Source organism: Pteropus medius, unplaced genomic scaffold (genome assembly GCF_902729225.1).
Source record: "Pteropus medius unplaced genomic scaffold, Ma_sr-lr_union100, whole genome shotgun sequence".
In the NCBI taxonomy this organism is placed as follows: Eukaryota; Metazoa; Chordata; class Mammalia; order Chiroptera; family Pteropodidae; genus Pteropus; species Pteropus medius.
Window position 1 is genome coordinate 557,673 of NW_024351647.1, and position 17,280 is coordinate 574,952.

Consider the following 17,280-nt stretch of genomic DNA (forward strand, 5'->3'; position numbering starts at 1 on the left):
GGGCAGCAGGGGATCCTCTGGGCCCAGTTTGGGCATAGGAATTCTCTGTGGCTGTGTTCCACTGACTGCCCATCTCCTCCCCCTGCCCAGTACCCCATCCCAGTTGGGAAATAAGCAAAGCCTCTCCCCGAAGCTCTTCCTCCAGGGGCGGAGAGAAAAGGGACCCTTGATTCCTGGGGCTGTGTGCATTTTTCTACCTATCGCTCCACCCCACCCCTGCCCAACAGGCCTTGTGCTCTGCTGACCACGCCATCTTCCACAGGCCTCCTGTTCCAGCCCCATCCTGGACTTGCTGAGTGACTTGGGTAAATTACGGCCTTCCTCCCTGAGTTTCTCCCCATTGTGAAGTGGGGCTAATACTCTTTGCCCCTCCCTGGCTCCCAGGGGACCTGCAGGGATAAGCAAGATAATAGAGGGGACCTGATTTAGAGGAAGCTATCAAGAGCCAAGTAAGAGGTATCAGTGCTGGCCTGTGTTTACATGGGTGTGGACCTTGGGTTCTCAGCCTCCTGGGGCTTGGGACCAGCCCTGACAGCTTCTTGGCCTGGTTCCTCCTGGCTCCTTTGTCCCACTTCCAAAGAAAGGACAAAAACAGAAGCCAAGAATCTGGTCATATGAGGATGAGACAGAGCAAAAAGTTTAGGGCTCAGAAACACTAGTATCCTTGCCTAGCTCTGTCCCTACCCATTGGCTGTGTGACCTTGGGCTAGTCACTGCCTCTCTCTGGGCCTCAATAACTTGGCTCTGACAGCCTTCCCAGCTATACATCAGGGGGCCCTAGAGCCTGTAACCAGAGGTCGACATCATAATTTGTGGGTAGAAAAGATTCTGTCATCTAGTCCAAGTCCTTTACTTTTCATAGATCACTATAGGTCCTTTCTGGGGGCCACTGACTAACCCTCGTCAGCCTAATTAACCCAAGGTCATAAACTGATTACAAAGGGTATCAGGCAGGAGAGGATAAGTGGTCAGAGAAAATTCACTAGAAAGACAATCCCAAGTAAGTTATTGGGTCGACAATATAATCTTGTACTCCATCAGTGTTTGATTGTCCCTTGTACCTTCAGCCTCTCTCTCTATGAGTAAAACTCAGCGCAGGCCTCCCCTAAACCCACAGCTCTCGGTGGTAAGGGTGCTGGCTCTTATTCCCTTCCCCTTTACGGCCTCCGCCCCAACTGCCTCCCAGCCCCATAGGTTTCCACCAGGCTCCTCCACTACCACTGCCCTCACAATGATCCATGATGATCAGTCAACCCCATATCCCCACCTCCCTCCTTCCTGACTCTAGCAGTCTTTGAACTTCTCTCTTCTTGGGTCTCCTGTCACTCCTCTGACCAAACCTCCTCTGCTTTCCCTTCCTCCAAGAAGAGGCTCTATCCTCACTTTCTGCTCTCTCCTCTCTAGGTCTGCTCTGCTTCTCTCACAGTAATCTCTCCACTCCTCTGTTTCATCTTTATGTGGCTACTCCCAAATCCAGGAGCTTGATTCTCTCCACCAACCATGGAACCCTCACCTCTAGAGTGTTCAGGCCTCACCAGGTTGCATTGCAGATATAACACTCAGAGCTAACTATATGGCCCAAAGACTACAAAACTCATGTTTTTGCCTTGTTCCTGACCCAATTTTATGTTCCTTCTTGCTCTTTTTTTTTTTTTATCTTGTTCCTACTCTATATTCATGTTATGTCATAACCTATAGTCCCTTTTAAGCTGCCTCTAAATCCTTCCCCAGTAAGGCAAGGCATAAGCAAACACAACAAAACAACAATAAAATCAATAAAACCAGTTTTCATCTGGTACCTGGTACCCCTCACCTTCTGTCTTGTTCTCCTAAGGTTGCCCTTCCTCCATGCAGTCCTGTTTCTGTTGGTCGCACTGCCATCCATCCAGACTCCCAGGACAGAAAACCTGGAGGGTCCACTGACTCAGGCTCTCCCTCTGTGTATTCTGGTCACCAAGTCTTTGAATTTTTCCCTTCCCCAAATCTCCAGAAGCTTTCTCTTCTTTTCTATCCTCACTGTTTCTATCCCATCTCAGAACTTCATAGTCTGATGATTTGTTTCTTTCTGAAATATGTCTGAATACTTGTTCAAAAGTTAACTTTTTCTTATTCCAAAAGCAATGGATATTCATTATAGACAATTTAGAAAATGCAGGTGGACAAAAGAAGAAGAAAACGAAAACCACCTATAATTTATCATGAGAGATAACACTATGGACGTTTGGGAAAAGATCTTTGTTTAGTTCTGTTTTGTTTTGTCATTTTAAACATAGTCCTTTTTTTTTTTTTTTGCCCCATGACAAGGGACCTCTACATTTCTTTCCCAGTTAATTTTCTTGGTCTTCTTGGTTCTGGGTTCCGCTGATAGAACCTCCAGGAGCCACTGCAGGTGGGAAAAGGACAGGCAGGCTTTCTCAGACAGCCCGTGGGAGAGTTTGGGCCACCCTCTGGGCTGAAGCTGGGCTTCCGGGTTTGCGGCTTCCAGGTGGCGCTATTGATGACAACCCCTCCCAGGGGTAGCCGAAAAGTGCTTTCCCAGGCTTTAGGTGAGCTCCGTTTGGGTGGGGAAGGGAGTGGTTTTGTGCAATAGGGCAAACCACTCCTCATTCAGGGCTGTTTGTTTAAGTGGGCAGGGATGGGTTTGGGAAAAACAATGCAGTTTTTGACAGTGTTTGTTTGAACTATTAGGGCAAATAGATTTGAGAAAACTCCCCAATATGAGGAAAACAGGATGGGTTATAAGGAATAAGATGACAGGAATCCCAAAGTTGATTATCTGGGAGCAGGAGGCTGGATGGGGGCTGTGGATGGGTTAGCATCTGCCCAGCTCAAGAAGACCGAACTCAGCACCTGCATTACTGCAGGAATGTGGGTCCCAGATTGCCATTCTTCCCCTTTTCACAAGAAGCTAGAAATACAATTTTTAAAAATGAAGTTTCCCAACTCTTTAAATGTTGGTAACTAATTAAAGAAACCACTGTTTGGGTCAAAGTATGCTTGTAGGCTGCCGGGTGCAACTTTTCAACTAGCCTTTACTACACATCTATTATGTACTTCGCATAGGTTACTCTTCCTGATTTACTGGGTGTAGTTTCCTCCCTCTTTCCCTCTCCTTGTGGTGTGACATCCAGTGGTAAGGCTTGCTTTTCTGTCTATTCCTTAAAGCTGACTTTGGATCACCCTTTCCCCTGCTCAGATCCTCAAGCGCCCACCCATGTAGCCTCTACCCACCAACTTCCCAGCTTTCCCTCTCAGTGCTTGAGTCAAACTGAGCAGCTTGCTGCTCCCCAAACAAAACAAGATCCATGCCCAGCTTTTGCTCACTATGATTTTGTTATGCCTGGAACACCGACACCCATCTGCTCTTCTCATTTTATACTTCCTCCGGGAAGCCATTTCTCAATCTCCTTCTTAATATGTATGACTTGACCAACCTCTTCTTTCTTCAATAGCCGTTTGTCTGATACCTCATATCCACCAAAATGGGAGATGCTGAGATAAATAAGACCCCATCCCTGCCCTGAGGAGCCTCAACCACATAAGGATGGACATATATTACATGGGCCATGTGTATGCAGCAGAGCTGTGTACCGTATAACAGAATGGCGAAACAGAGGTTTTCTGAGCTGGATCGTGGGGTAAGTGGGAGCTTTCCAAGGGTAAAATGCATTTGAGGTAGAGGCAACTAACTGCCTGTGCAAAGGAATGGAGGCATGAGTTTCTGAAAGGGAGTCATTTGGGTGAGGATAGACAGAGGACAGCTGGGGAAGTCACAGAGACGAGCAGTTTGGGAACCAAATTGTTTTGTTACAGTATTTGCATTCCTTCTACCAGGACTCCAGGGTGTAACTCCAGGAAAGCAGGGGCTGCATCTCAGCTTTCATTGCTTCACATCTGACACCTGCTTGGGACACTCGGCTCAAATCCTTGCAGCAAGGAACATAGCGCCCAGTGGCGTTGAGCGCGCCCCCTAGGGGCCGCTGCGCGATTCCAACTCTTTCTGCCGAAGGTGACTCAGCCGTGCCTCCATCCCAGAGGATCTTACTGGGGTTTTTGCCTGCAAGGTCTCACTTCATCTTCACCCCTCCCTAAGAGGAGGATGTTCCCTTTGGTCCAACAGACACTTATTAAGCACTTATTCTATGTCGATCACTGATCTAGGAATTAGGATGCAAAATTTAATGCGTAATCACTTCCGCCCTGGAAGTGCTCTTAGAAAATCAAAGGTTGATGGGAGTTGACTGATTGACAGTGTTGGTGTGACCAGGGGAGGGAGCGAGGCTGTTTTGAGCCTTGAAAGTTGGATGAGTGGCTAGTAAAGCAGGAAGCAAAAATACAGTGCCCTATGAAACGGTGATAGCCAAAGCAGGGTTTGGAGTCTGACTCCCTGCCATCTATTCAACATGTAGTGAACCACTACCATTTACTAAGGTCATAGAGGGAGTGTGGCCTGCTGGAGACCCAGATATGACTAAGATACCACCTGTGTCTCCAGGAGCTCAACCCAGCAGGAAGACAGGTAGTAAACAGAAAGGAAAAGAGAGCGCTCTGTGCTCAGGGTCCTGTTAACAGACATAAATGTGAAGCAGGGAGTGCCTCCCACCTGGATGTGTGCAGGAGGGAATAAGAACTTGAGCTTAAGGGGTGGCTCCATAGTGGTTAGCACATCTGCTTTACATGCAGAAGGTACTGGGTTTGCGCCCCACGTGGAGCCACGGACCATGCCAGGCCCTGAGTGTGCTCCCCAGCCTGTGGGAGGAGACACCCCGCCTTCAGAGAGGGAAATGGCAAGATCTATAGGTCAGGGATGGATGCGGGGTGGAATTAAAGAGGGGAGGGGGAAACTTGAGCTTAGGCTGAAAGATGAGAAAGCGGGAGGTGGTCTGGACCGATAGCAGGACAGGCACAAAAACAGAGGTACGAAAAAGTTAGCCATCAAAAGGAAACCCATCTGGGGTGATAGGAATGTCTCCTTCTCTGTCTAGGTTCTTACCTCCTGGGTGTGTGCAGTGAAGGAAATTCAATGAGCTGTACATTTGTAACTCATGCACATTTACCTTAGTTGCACTCCAGTTAAAAGTAGCCCCAACTTCTCACACTGCCATCTTTCTTTTTCCTGTATAGCACTTGCCACGATTTAAGTCTCTTTTGTAAAACTAGACTCTGGAGCCATAGGATTTGAATCCAATCCTCCTATACCAGGTCTAAGACCTTAGGAACTCAACTTTGCTGTCAGTTTCCTAACCTGTAAAGTGAGGATAATAGTACCTTCATCACAGCACTGTGTGCTAAGACAACAACTTGAATTTCTAATGATTAGCAGTACCCAGCACATAGGAGACTAAATAAGTTGTTGAATGAAGAAATGAATTGTAAGGGTTTTTTTTTTTTGTATTTTTATTATTATTATTTTTTGCACCAAGATGTAGCTCAAAAGGGAGGGGTGTTCATGGGAGTGGAATACCTCAACTAAAGGCTCCTTAGTAGGAGCTCAAAGTCTGGGGAGCAGCTACACCCCAGTGAAGAAGCTAAGGCTTCTCTGGGTAGGGTGGGGAGACAGTGGTGACCTGGGTCAGATGGGACCCCTGTCTCTAGCCCCCATACTAAAGGGAGCTGGGGTAAGAACCAGGGCTCAAGCCTGTGTGCCTTCCCTTCCTATCCTCAGCTACACAGGTATGAAGACTTGCCCCAGCTACCAAACAGGCTTACTGACAGGCTCAAACCAGGAAAAAATACTACACAGCAGCACTGCAGCTTCCCTGGGCCCCCTACTTCTATGGCCCTCTCACCCCTCCCCTCTGGTGGTCAAACTTGGCACTTCTCTCCACCCAAGACTGGGGCAGTTTCGGGAAGGGTGGGAAAACCTGCTAAACAGGGTGGCCAAAGCCTGAACCAGTTGGACTGGGCAGTCACATCTCCCCCACAAGCAGCTGTCCCTTTCCTGGCCCACAGAGCAGAAGCAGAAGCCTCACAGAACAAACCATTTTATTACACTGTGGGTGGATTGGGGTCTGTAGGAAGTTGGGGAGCAGCTGGGGGTTTGGTGCTGAAGAGCCCTGGGAGGTACAGGGAGGATGGAGCACCTCTGATCTGAGTCCAAGACCAAGCCAGGCCAGGCCAGGCCAAGTTGGGGCTCTCTCCTGGGGGAAGGAGAAGAGGCAGCAGAGGTCAGATTGTCCTCTCATTCACCCTCACGGCATTAAATAAACAAAAGAGAACTCTGTATAGCACAAAATATATAGGGAAGACCTTCCCCCAGCTCTGGACTGTACAGAGTGGGAGAGGTAGCTCTGGAGGACAGGGTTGGGGCCTCTAGCTTCTGACACCACCCAGACCCCTTCCCAACACCATGGTGTGGGGCAGGCAGGTTTGACCAGGAAACAAAACTCCCACTTCTTCTGAAATCCTAGGCAGGCAGGTCCATCTGTGTGTGGGAGTCCTGGCTCAAAGGTTTTCTGCTCCTCTCGGATGCTGGAGCTTTCTCAGGAACAAGCAGCCTGAGCTTAACTGAGCTATATCTGAGAGAGGCTAGAACCCTGGCTTCTTAGGCAGAGTGGGCCTGGGAAACAGGCTGGAGGGGTCTGATCCCAAAGTCTTTACCAGCCCAGGCCTCGTCTTGACAGGAGGAAGCAGGGCCAGGTGAGAGCTGGAGAGAGCCACAGGCTGAAGGGCCAAGGCAAGCCCCAGGCTCAGAGGGGTCGAGTGGTATGGTTATAGACCAGGTTCTCTGTGTCCTCGGTGGTGGAGATGGTGGAGCTGGTGGGGGGTAGCGGTGGGGGTGGCGGTGGCCATGATGGTATCTGTGGGAGTCCTTTCTCTGGTTCTTGAAGAAGCAGTAACTCAGGATGGCAACCATCACCACAATGCAGGTAGTCAGGAGCACTGCGATGGCCACCTCCACAGAGCCTGGGGGAAGAAAGGACCAAATAAAGAGCTCTCAGGGCCTGCTCAGTTTTGATGCCCACTCCCTACTCAGTATCAAAAGAATGTAAGATGGATGACAGATGTGGAAGGATGTTCAGCAAATGAGCGGCTGAATGGCTCCATTGGGAATTCAGTGGGACAGATTCTAATGGGCCTGGGGTCTCAGCCCTGGGTTGCTCTAGTTGCAGTTAGCATGGGGAAAAGCCTGGGACTGATGGCAAACATTTAGCATGCACTTCACTGTGCTTCCTTCCTTACCATACTATTGACTGTCCCTCTGGCCAACCTCAGGATCCTTCTCAACACAGGTTTAAGTGGTCACAACCAACTGTGTGTAGTTGATCCTTGAGTTGATACCTACTCATTAGTAACAGGGCAGACCAGGGCTTACCTACGTTGGGAATGGGGCTTTCCCGCCGAAGACCAAACACATCCTTCTCTACAAATGATGGGAGAGAGAGAAGTCAATACTAAGGGCTGAGACTCACCTGCTCCCAAGTGCCCCAGACCTCCCACTGCCATCCTCTCCCACTCCCATTTTAAGTATTCTGAGGATACTCTGAAGAGGCCATGTGACCAGCCCAGGCCTTGGACAGAGCAAGGTGCTCTAGCTAAGTCTTTTCCCTCCCCATCTTTCCATCCCCCGAATGCCATGACACTCACTGGAGATCCCATGACAGGACTTAAGACACTGCTGTTCCTCTTCAAAGTTGTTCTTGTTGCCATAACAACCACCATAGGTAAAGCGGGCACAGCGTTCACTGAAGGGGTTGTAATACCAGCGTGGGATGTTCTCTTTGCAGAGGCCTGTGTCTGGCAGGTCCACACAGTGCCCTGGGTAATAAGGAGCAGGCAAAGGGGTGAGTGAGTCCATGGGGGCTTCCCTGCTATCAACCGCCAGGCTCCACATGGTTGCTGTTAGCCCTCTCCCAACCCATGTCATGCTGAGGATGGCCGTGACTTAGTGAGAACCTTGAAGGCCCGGGAAACATCTGGCCTATCTGCAGTGTTGCCAGAAGCAAAGAAGACAAATGCTAGACAATTAGGCCCAGCAATAAACTACACTGACTCACATAACTATTTCAATTTTCTTTTGGCTTTTCTGATTGTGTCAAGATCTGTTTTCTCTCTAGCATGAGATGGTCTACCGTTTTTTCTTTTATTAGGCAAGGCAACCGTTGGTTGATCTCACAGATTGCAAAGACCTTTTCAGCTTACAATCTCTTATTTTTATTTATTTTTTATTTTTTACGCCTACAGCACCTGGTCTTCCTAGGTGGTCTCCCATCCAAGTACTAACCAGGCCCGACCCTGCTTAGCTTCTGAGATCAGACAAGATTGGGCTTGTTCAGGGTAGCGTGGCCGTAGACTTAGATGGTCTACCTTTTAACAAAAGCAGTTCGTGATCTCAGCCTTGGCGGGCAACAATGTCCAGCTAAAATTTATATCATTGTTTCATTATACTCATTTTAATAGTCAATCTCAGTTTGTGGCATGTAATAGTGGCTTTCCGTTTATGATAGTGATGCGAAATTCCTTTTTAATACATTAAGTTAAAAAAGTAATTGATTAATAAAAAAATTAAGTAAACACCACCTTAGTGATATGTGAGCATGAATTTCTGAAGGTGTTCAGAGGCTGGCTGATACTTGGGAAACAGAGCCAAAGAAGAGAGCTGACAGCCCACAGCCAAGCACACACAGCAAAACCTTTCGGCATGCTGATGGGATAAGTGAAGATGGCAGTGCCAGCATCTACCATGACCCAGGGTATACCTGGGGGAAATCTCACCTTTGTCACCAGGGAAAGGAAATCTCTGAAGGTCATCGAAGCTATTGGTGTCTGCAAAGAAGAAAGGTCAGAGGCACAGGCCCAACAAGGGTCTCTCATTGGTGCAGGGTAAATGGTCAGGACCTCCCCCTCTGCAGCCCACCGCCCCTCCATCTCCCAGGCCTCACATTTTTCACAGGTGGCCTCATCAGAGGCGTCAGGGCAGTCGGGAGTGCCATCACATTCCAGGAAGCTGTCAATGCAGCAGCCATTGCTACAGTTGAACTCAGCGGGGTGACAGGTGCCAGAGCACACTGGGTGGAGGCAGGATGGGTTAGGGGGTAAGGTCAGGCTCCAGCAGAGGCCAGAAAGTACCAAGGGTCCACCATCTACATGGCCCTCTCTACCCCAACACAGCATCATGACATGTCCTGTTTCCTTCTCATCCCACCCCCCCAATCCATACCCTTCTATACACAAACTGGGCAGATATCCTGATAGATGGATGCTAGGCTGCAAGGGGTGGGGTGCTTGTGGTCCTTTCACATACTATGAGAGTAGGAATGGGTTGGGCAAAAGCAGCTTGGTCAAGGGCAGGGACATGTTATGGGCTGGAGACCTGGCAAGGGTGAAGGGAATAGGAAAAGAAGCAAAGCCCACCTGGATGGTTCCTTTCTATGGAAGGGCCTGGGGAAGAGAAAACAGAGAAGTGAGAGGAGGCAGCGCCAGGCCTCAGCAAGGATGTGCTGACAGAGAATAGGGGACTCTCATGCCCACTTCCCTGATTGGTGAAGAGACCACTCGCCCTGGAGGAAAGTCACCTGAGCCTCAAAGCTACCCAGCAAAGGCCTACCTTGTACATTGTGGCAGGCTAGTTTGCATTCTTCTTCCCGAAGGTAATTGTTCTTGTTGCCCAAGCAACCTCCATAAACGAAACTTTTGCAGATCTGTTCTGTGGAGTTGTAATACCAGCGGGGGAAGGAACCACGGCAGCGGCCCACTTTTTTGGGTACGAGGCAATAGTCTGGGGGGAATAAAGCTTGTGAGGGGGGCCAAAGGGGCCAATGAACAGAGGGGGCGGGTGGCTCCAGATGCTGCCTCTCCACCCTTCCCCTCACCTTCTGTCTGCTTGGTGGACAGCACGGTGACTGTGATCGTGACGTTGGTCATGCTCTCTGGCTGGTCTAAGCTGGCCATTGCATGCTGGAATTTGTAGATACCTTCTTTGAGTCCCCACAGCTCCACCTGGTCTGGATCATTCCTCTATACATAGAAGTAGCCATTAGTCTGGGACCCCCTGATGCCCTTGGGCTGCCCCAGGCCCTCCCAGCCACACAACCCGCCTGGGAGAGCAGAGGCATTTGGTATTAAATGTATCCTCAGCTTCTGTCCACCTTGGCCAGAAAGAAAGGGAGCCCTGGAGAGCTGAAGTGGGGTCAGGGAGCCAGCCCAGTGTCTCACCTCTACCCTGACGTCCGTGTCACCCTGCAGTAAGTGCCAGTCTGTGTTCTCCACACCCTTCAGCACCACAGGTTCTTGGGGCTGTACCTTCAAGTCTATGCCTGCCCAGACCTTGGGGATCCGGGACCCTGGGACAGAAGGTGAGGTAAGGTCAACTGTCACTGAATGGACTAGATCTCTCCTGGGGGCAGGGGGCAGTATGGGTCACACTTAGACCAATCTAAGGCTCGGCAACCAACATGGGAATCAGGCGGGAGCCCGTAACCAAACCATATTCTTGTTCTCTATTTAGATATATTGTCTTTGGTATATTAAAGACATTTTTATGTTGTAAAACCTACTCTCTGAAATAAATTACTGAATAGCATGTGCCATCTGATACCATTTAGGAAAGAAATATATACGTATATATTTAGCGGGAGCTTATTCTTATATTCTACAATAATCAGGTCTTATACTAATTGCTTAAAAAAGTTAAAGTAACAATATTTGTGAAAAGCCAAATAAGTAAGCGTGTAATTAACACCCATCACTTCTCTCTGCTGCCCAACTGCTGCTGATAGAAGCCTTAAGCACAGAGTCTCCAGGTAGCAATGTGGCAAGTCTTGGTGTCCCAGGGTGAGTGGCCACAAGGAGAGGGTGCCTCTGCCACCTCAGACTCTGCCTCCAGTTATGAGAGGGCCCGAGGTAACCATGCTCTCCCTCAGACAGTGCCTGTGCCTGAGGGACCCCCTCACCCCCATCTCAGTTAGAGGCTGGAGATGAAACAAGCACAAAGCAGGATTCCTGCCTGTAGAGGGTTGAATGGTGATTCCCCCAACATATACGTCCATGTCTAACCTCCAGAACCCGTGAATGTGACCTTATTTGGAAAAAGGTCTTTGCAGAAGTAATTGAGTTAAGCATTTCCACATGAGACCATTTGGATTAGCCTGGGTAGGTGCTAAATTCAATGATGAGTGTCTTTATAAAAGACAGAAGAGGAGCACATAGAGTGAAGGAAGAAAAGGCTGTGTGGGGGGTGACTGCATAGTGTAGTGGTTAGCATGTCTGTTTTACTCGCAGAAGGTCTTGGGTTCGTACCCCAGGTGCAGCCCTGGGCCTCCAGGGCACCAGGGAGCATGTGGGAGGAGACGCCCTGCCTTCAGAGATCCAGTTCTTAAAGGGAAACTGGCAACATCCATAGGTCAGGGGTGGAAGTGGGGGAGTAACTAGAGGGGAAAAAAAAGGAAAAGAAAAGGCTGTGTGAAAACAGAGGCGGAGAATGGAGTTATGCAGCCACAAACCAAGAAATACCTGGAGCCACCAGAGATTGGAAGAGGCAAGGATGGATTCTCCCCTGGGGTCTTCAGAGGGAACGTGGTCCTGCCATCACCTTGATTTTGGATTTCCAGCCTCTAGAACTGTGAGACTATACATTTCTGTTGTTTTAAGTCACCCACTTTGTAATAATTACAGCAGCCACAGAAAATTAATATGCTGTCCTTGAGGAGATTACGGTCCAGTTGGGTAAATAAGACCCAATGACATGAAATGACATGGGAGAAAAGACCCAACGAGATGAAGCAGTATGCTGTATGTGTACAGGATAAGGAAGGGGACATTCAGAGAATGGAAAGGCTCTCACAGACTACAGAAATAAGGAAAAACTTTCTGGAGAAGGGAGAAAAGATTTCTTGATTTTTTTTTCGTTTTGTTTTTATTTGTTCGGTTGTGGTGAAAAATGTGCTGTTGTTGGTGACTACAGAAAATATGAGGAGCCAAAGCAAGGAGTTGGAAATTTGCAAGGCCTGTTTGGTAACACTGAGACCAACTGGCCTGAACAGACCTCAAAGGGTCCTAAATGCTGGGCCAGGGCATGTGGACACAGCGCGAGTGGTAACAACGAGTGGTACATGAAGGGGACAGATACTGGCCATGGGAAGTGGTGTAGAGTCCTAGAAGTCCTGGCTGCACCAGACATTGACCTCCTAGATGCATGATCAAGGTCCAGGAGTGCTAGGGCAGAGACCAAGGGCCTGGCTAGGAGAGGCACTCCTGAGCTCTGGGCAGCAGCTGTTTATCCATGTTTGGAATGGACCAAGGAGGCTGGTGAGTGGACCAGTGCAAGTGGGTCAGGGCAGATGCAACGGGAGTGGTCTGAATTAAGGGACAGCTAGGGGAATGGAAAAAGGATGCAAGAAACAATGCTGGGCAGATGCTTTAGGCTTCTGTGCCTGATGGATGCTGAGAACTGGGGAGAAAGAGCCAGGGCACAGGAAGAAGAGGAACCAGTGGAAATGTGTGGATTCGGTCACAGAGAACTTAAATTTGAGGGAGGGATGACCATCCAGAGGAGAAATTTGCAGTAGGAGCTCCAGGGAGGCCAGGATTGGAGATAGATCTGGAGTCATAATTGTTAACAAAGCTGCCACTTTTGGATGTGTACTTGGTACCATGCTAAGTATTTTACCTGCATCATCTACATCGGGGTTTGGCAAATGATGGCCCACAGCCAAATCCAGCCCACCATCTGGTACATTTTTAAATGGTTGAAAAAATTCAAAAGAATAGTATTTGTGACAAGTGAAAAGTATTTAAAATTCAAATTTGTGTCCAACAAATCTTGCCTACTCAGTTACATATTGTGGATGGCTGCTTTCACGTTACAACAGCAGAACTGAGTAGTTATGACAGAGACTATAGGTCCCCAAAGCCTAAAATATTTATCATCTGAAACTTTACAGAAGGTTTGCTGACCCCTGATCTACATCACCTACCTTCCCAACTACCCTGCCACAACTGCATTCTCGCCCCTCTTTCCAGATGAGAAAATTGACACCACAGAGGTTAAATGACTTACCCAGGGCCACTCAGTTTCTACACAGCAGAGCTGGGATTTGAACCCTGTTCTCTCTGACTCTACAGTTCATTCTCTCTCTGAAACACCATGCTGCAGATCACTCATCTTCTTAGAAATGTAATTTTGACCACTTTTATAATCTCGGGGGTTTTGTTTTTAGCTTAGGTTATACATAGATATCAGGGGTCCCTAACCCCTAGGCACAGGACGGGTACCAATCTGTGGTCTGTTAGGAACCAGGACACATAGCAGGCAAGCCAATGAAACTTCATCTGTATTTGCTGCTGCTCCCCAGCGTTAGCATCACTGCTTCAATTCCACCTCAGATCAGGCGTTAGATTCTCATAGGAGCACCAGTCCCTGATGCCAAAAAGGTTGGGGACCACTGATGTACATGATATAAAATTCAAAAAGTACAAAAGGGTAATGAGAATCAAGTCCCTCTTCCTCTTAACCCCCAGGTTCCTCTTTCTAGAGGCATCAAGTCATATGTGTGTGAGTAAATATCAAGGTAGTATTGCATTCATAAGCATGCAAGTTCTTTTCTCATAATATATCTTAGAAATAATTCCATAGCAATGCAGAGTCCTCCCCTCTTTTTTTGGTTGCATGGTACTTATTGTATGAATATACCATAATTTACAACTTATTTAACCAGTCCACCAGTCTCCTCTTTAGATCCATCCACCCTTCTTCCTCCCTCCCTACTAAGAACTAAACCATACTGCCTCAGGGTTTATTATTATTTTTAAATTCATCACAGTATCCAATTTATTTATTGCAAGATTTGTTTATAGGATATATTGACAGACATCAAGATCTTCCCATTCTTTGCTGTTATAAACAATGCTACAGCAAACAACTGGCTGGTAAATTGTTCTACACATGCCTAAGTATAGCTGCAAAATGAATTCCTACAAGTGGAATTGTGCTGCGGTCATATACATTGACAGCTTTGATAGATATTACCAAACTGCCCTCCACAGAGGCTCTACAGAGAGTATGTCCAATGTAAGAGTGAATTCAAAGGAAGAAGAGAAGGTAAATAGATAAGAACTGGAGGCTGAGTCACAGGGATTCCTCTTCGATGAGGCAGAGAAAGCAGGTACAATGCAGGGCTCACACGGGGTGGTCAGAGAGGGAGGTGGGAAGACCAGGACACACAGTGACAGCAAGGGGATGGGAGGGCAGAGCTTCCACAGAGAAACATGTCAAATGCTGCAGATGTATACAAGAATGAGAAAAGAAGATCTGGGTTTCAAGGATTGAGGGAAAATAAGACCAGGAGATCAGAAAATGAAAATACTTGTCTGGAACCAATCCCTGGCTTGGCTGGAGATCAGGAGAGGGCCAACATAGGCCAGCCCTAAGGGGACCTCTGAGAGACAAAGCAAAAGAGACAGGGAGCTGGGATGGGCCTGTTCCTCTCTCCTTGCATTTTTCAGAAAGTAATCAGTTGTCTGAAAGGAGGAGACAGACTTCTTGGCAGTCTACCTAGCAGACAGACAAGCTAGCCCCGCATCAGCCCCCAAGGTGGAAGTGGCAGTCAGAGTGATGTATCAGATGTTGGGCCAAATCAGCAATGTCTACCCCCACAGAGCTGGTCCTCTCTAAGCTCCAGTACCCAGGAGCAAGGGGCAAATGCCCTGCCCTACCACTCTCTTCTTCCCTCCCCCAAGAGAGCAAAGGGCCAGAGTGGTAATAAAGCCAGTCCCTCCCCCAGCTGCCAGGCCCCAGAACATCTCCCGGCAAACAGCACCTCCACCTTCTAAGCCACTCCTCCAACAGAAAGAGGGGGAGGGCAGGAGAAAAGGAAGGAGCAGGGTGCTCAGGAGGCCACAGGAATCTGGACTAGACTGGCCTGGCCAAAGGCAGGGAAAGGGGAACAAACTCATCCTGGGGAGGATTTCTCCACTTAATACAAGAAACAAAGGTTTAAAAGCCCTGAGCACCAGCCCACCTTGCTTATCCTGCTCTTACCCACCCCACACCTCTCTAGTTGGACTTAGCTAAAAATGGATTCCTTGACACCACACAGCTTTCCCACTCCCCAAAGCACTGCAACACCCTGAAAATGGCCTGGAGCTTACACTCAGCCCAAGTCCTACCCAGTTCCCTCAATGTGCAGGAAATCCCCACTCTACCCTGTCTTGTGCCAAACAAGCCAATTTGGGGATTTCTAGATGAAGAAGGCTGGTCCCGAGACCATGTGGCCCCATTCAGCTCTGCTCATTGACCAGACCTCAGAGTTTTAACTACTGGCATAGGAGTGAGACTCCCATGGGGCCTCTGTCAAAGCAGGAAGGGCACCGACAGCTCAGGTCAATTAGAGTCATCACCACCTACACTCTCTGCTACTTCCTTGCGGAACAGGCTCAGGCCTTGGCCCAGTGGGACTTGATGGCCCAGCCTGGCCAGGAGATGGTACCCATTCCTGGAATCTCCTCAGAGATCCCAGAGAGCTACTGGAAGGATAGGGAGAAGAGTGGGCCCTTAACCTGGGAGAGACATTGGCTCAGGAAAAGGCTGGAGAAGGAGGTCCTTTCTTCGCTTTTCAGAATTGAAACTACTCCCATACTCTGGTTATGTTACCCACTGGGCTGTCTTGGGTCAGAGACAGGTTTCTTCCAGAAAAGGTTGTCTTGTGTGAAAAACAGCACAGGACTTTTAGAGGTTCTGCCTAGAGTTGAGTCCCAGGTCTACCATTTATGGTCAGTGTTATTTCGGACAAATTGTTTAACATGGGAGTCAGTTTCCTAACCTGAAAAGTGGGATGACTACTAATAGCACAATTTTCAGGAGTGGTCACGATGCCTCAGTGAGAGGTGATGCCTCAGTGAGAGGTCGAGTGTCACAGCAATCAGTAAGCTATAAAGTGCTAAGAGAGGTTATCAGTTGTGACCCATCCCTGTCCTGGAGTCCCACCTGGCCAGAACAGCAGGTGGAGAGAACAGAGAACAAAGGTCTCTGGAAGGGCCCAGGAGTAAAGAGGAGGAGTCTAGGCCCCCACTTTGCTCTTATCCCCGGAAGTAAACAAGGTGAGCAGACAACTTGGCTACCACATTTAAGCAGGGAAAGAGAGCCCTGCCTGGCTCACATGCTCACACACCTGTCTGGACAGCTGACATTCCCCCCACCAAGTATATACACCAGTGGGCTGACTCACCCAACCCCTTCTTGCCCCGCCCGCCCACCCCAGAGCCTCTGGCTACTAATGCTGCCCCAACAGGCCCTGTCCCCTTTTGGGTCAACCTCAGACTGATCTTGTTCTTTAGCCTCTGGAGTCTGGCAGTTTTCCCCAGACCACCAAAGGCCAAAAGATGGGGTGGGGTGGGGGGTTGTTTAGAGAAAGACGCTAACCAGTCCCAAGTCCAGCAGTGGAGGGAGGAGGAGACTCTGCTTCACCAGGGTCACTTGACAGGGCCTCAAGGTGCCTCTGACCGAACTTGGCCAGTGGCGGGGTGGGGGGGAGGCACTAGTCACCAGGCATATCAGGGCCAGAAGTGAAGAATCCTGAGGAGCTACACCCTCCATCCCATACACACATCCCAGAACACCAGCTTACTCAACACCCTGAATTCAGGAGCAAGTCTGGGCTTTAAGATGTCACCCCTCCCCGCTCACCTAGCCTGTCCTTTACTGTTTATACTACTTACTTCTAAGGAGGAGTAGGGGTAGAACGGGACTCTTCTCATTAACTCTCTTCTGATGCTTGCCTCTCCCAGGACTCTATAACCAGCCCCTTTTCTGAGTCTCCCCAAACCAATCCATCCCCGCACCCGCTCCTTACCTCCAAAGCCCTGGGTCCGCAGTTCGCGGTAGGAGTGGTAAACCTCGCGCGTGAGGTAGTTGATGAAGCCCTCCCTGGGCGCGAACTTGCACACGAAGTTCTGCTCGTAAAGGCAGTTGAAGAGGAAGCAGGCGGCGATAGCGTCCTCCCCTCCCTTGGGCTGCAGCTCCACCAGCGCTAGGTTGCAGTTCTCCGTGGTGCAACAGGCGCGCACGCAGTCGCGGCCGCGGCGCACGGTGGGGGATCCCAGGAAGGTGGCCCCGTTGCTGACTGAGGCTTCGGTGTTGAGCACGAAAGCGAACACCCCGGGGGTAAAGCGGTCCAGACAGGCGTCTCCAGTCCGCAGCGCGGGGGGCATGGGAGGCGGCCCCGCATCGGTGTCAGGGAGGCCGAGAGCGCACAGGAGCCACAGGGCGACCGCTGGGATGCGGGTCTGGGAGAGCTGGGCGCCAGCCATCGTCTTCCCAGTGGCCGTCGCCCTCCTCCTCACTGG

At 49.4% G+C, this 17,280-nt stretch overlaps 1 protein-coding gene and 1 pseudogene across 1 annotated transcript; both read right to left on the reverse strand.

The window, feature by feature from the left end:
- Positions 1-6,545: 6,545 nt before the first annotated feature.
- SPINT1 (serine peptidase inhibitor, Kunitz type 1) lies at positions 6,546-17,280 on the reverse strand. The gene is given in 11 exon segments (XM_039843857.1): positions 6,546-6,790; positions 6,793-6,906; positions 7,316-7,363; positions 7,588-7,758; positions 8,716-8,766; positions 8,883-9,008; positions 9,355-9,381; positions 9,548-9,718; positions 9,813-9,957; positions 10,156-10,283; positions 16,788-17,280. Coding segments are annotated over 11 exon segments (1,539 nt in total). The 5' UTR covers positions 17,245-17,280; the 3' UTR covers positions 6,546-6,689.
- On the reverse strand, positions 8,176-8,294 carry LOC120587286 (uncharacterized; annotated as a pseudogene).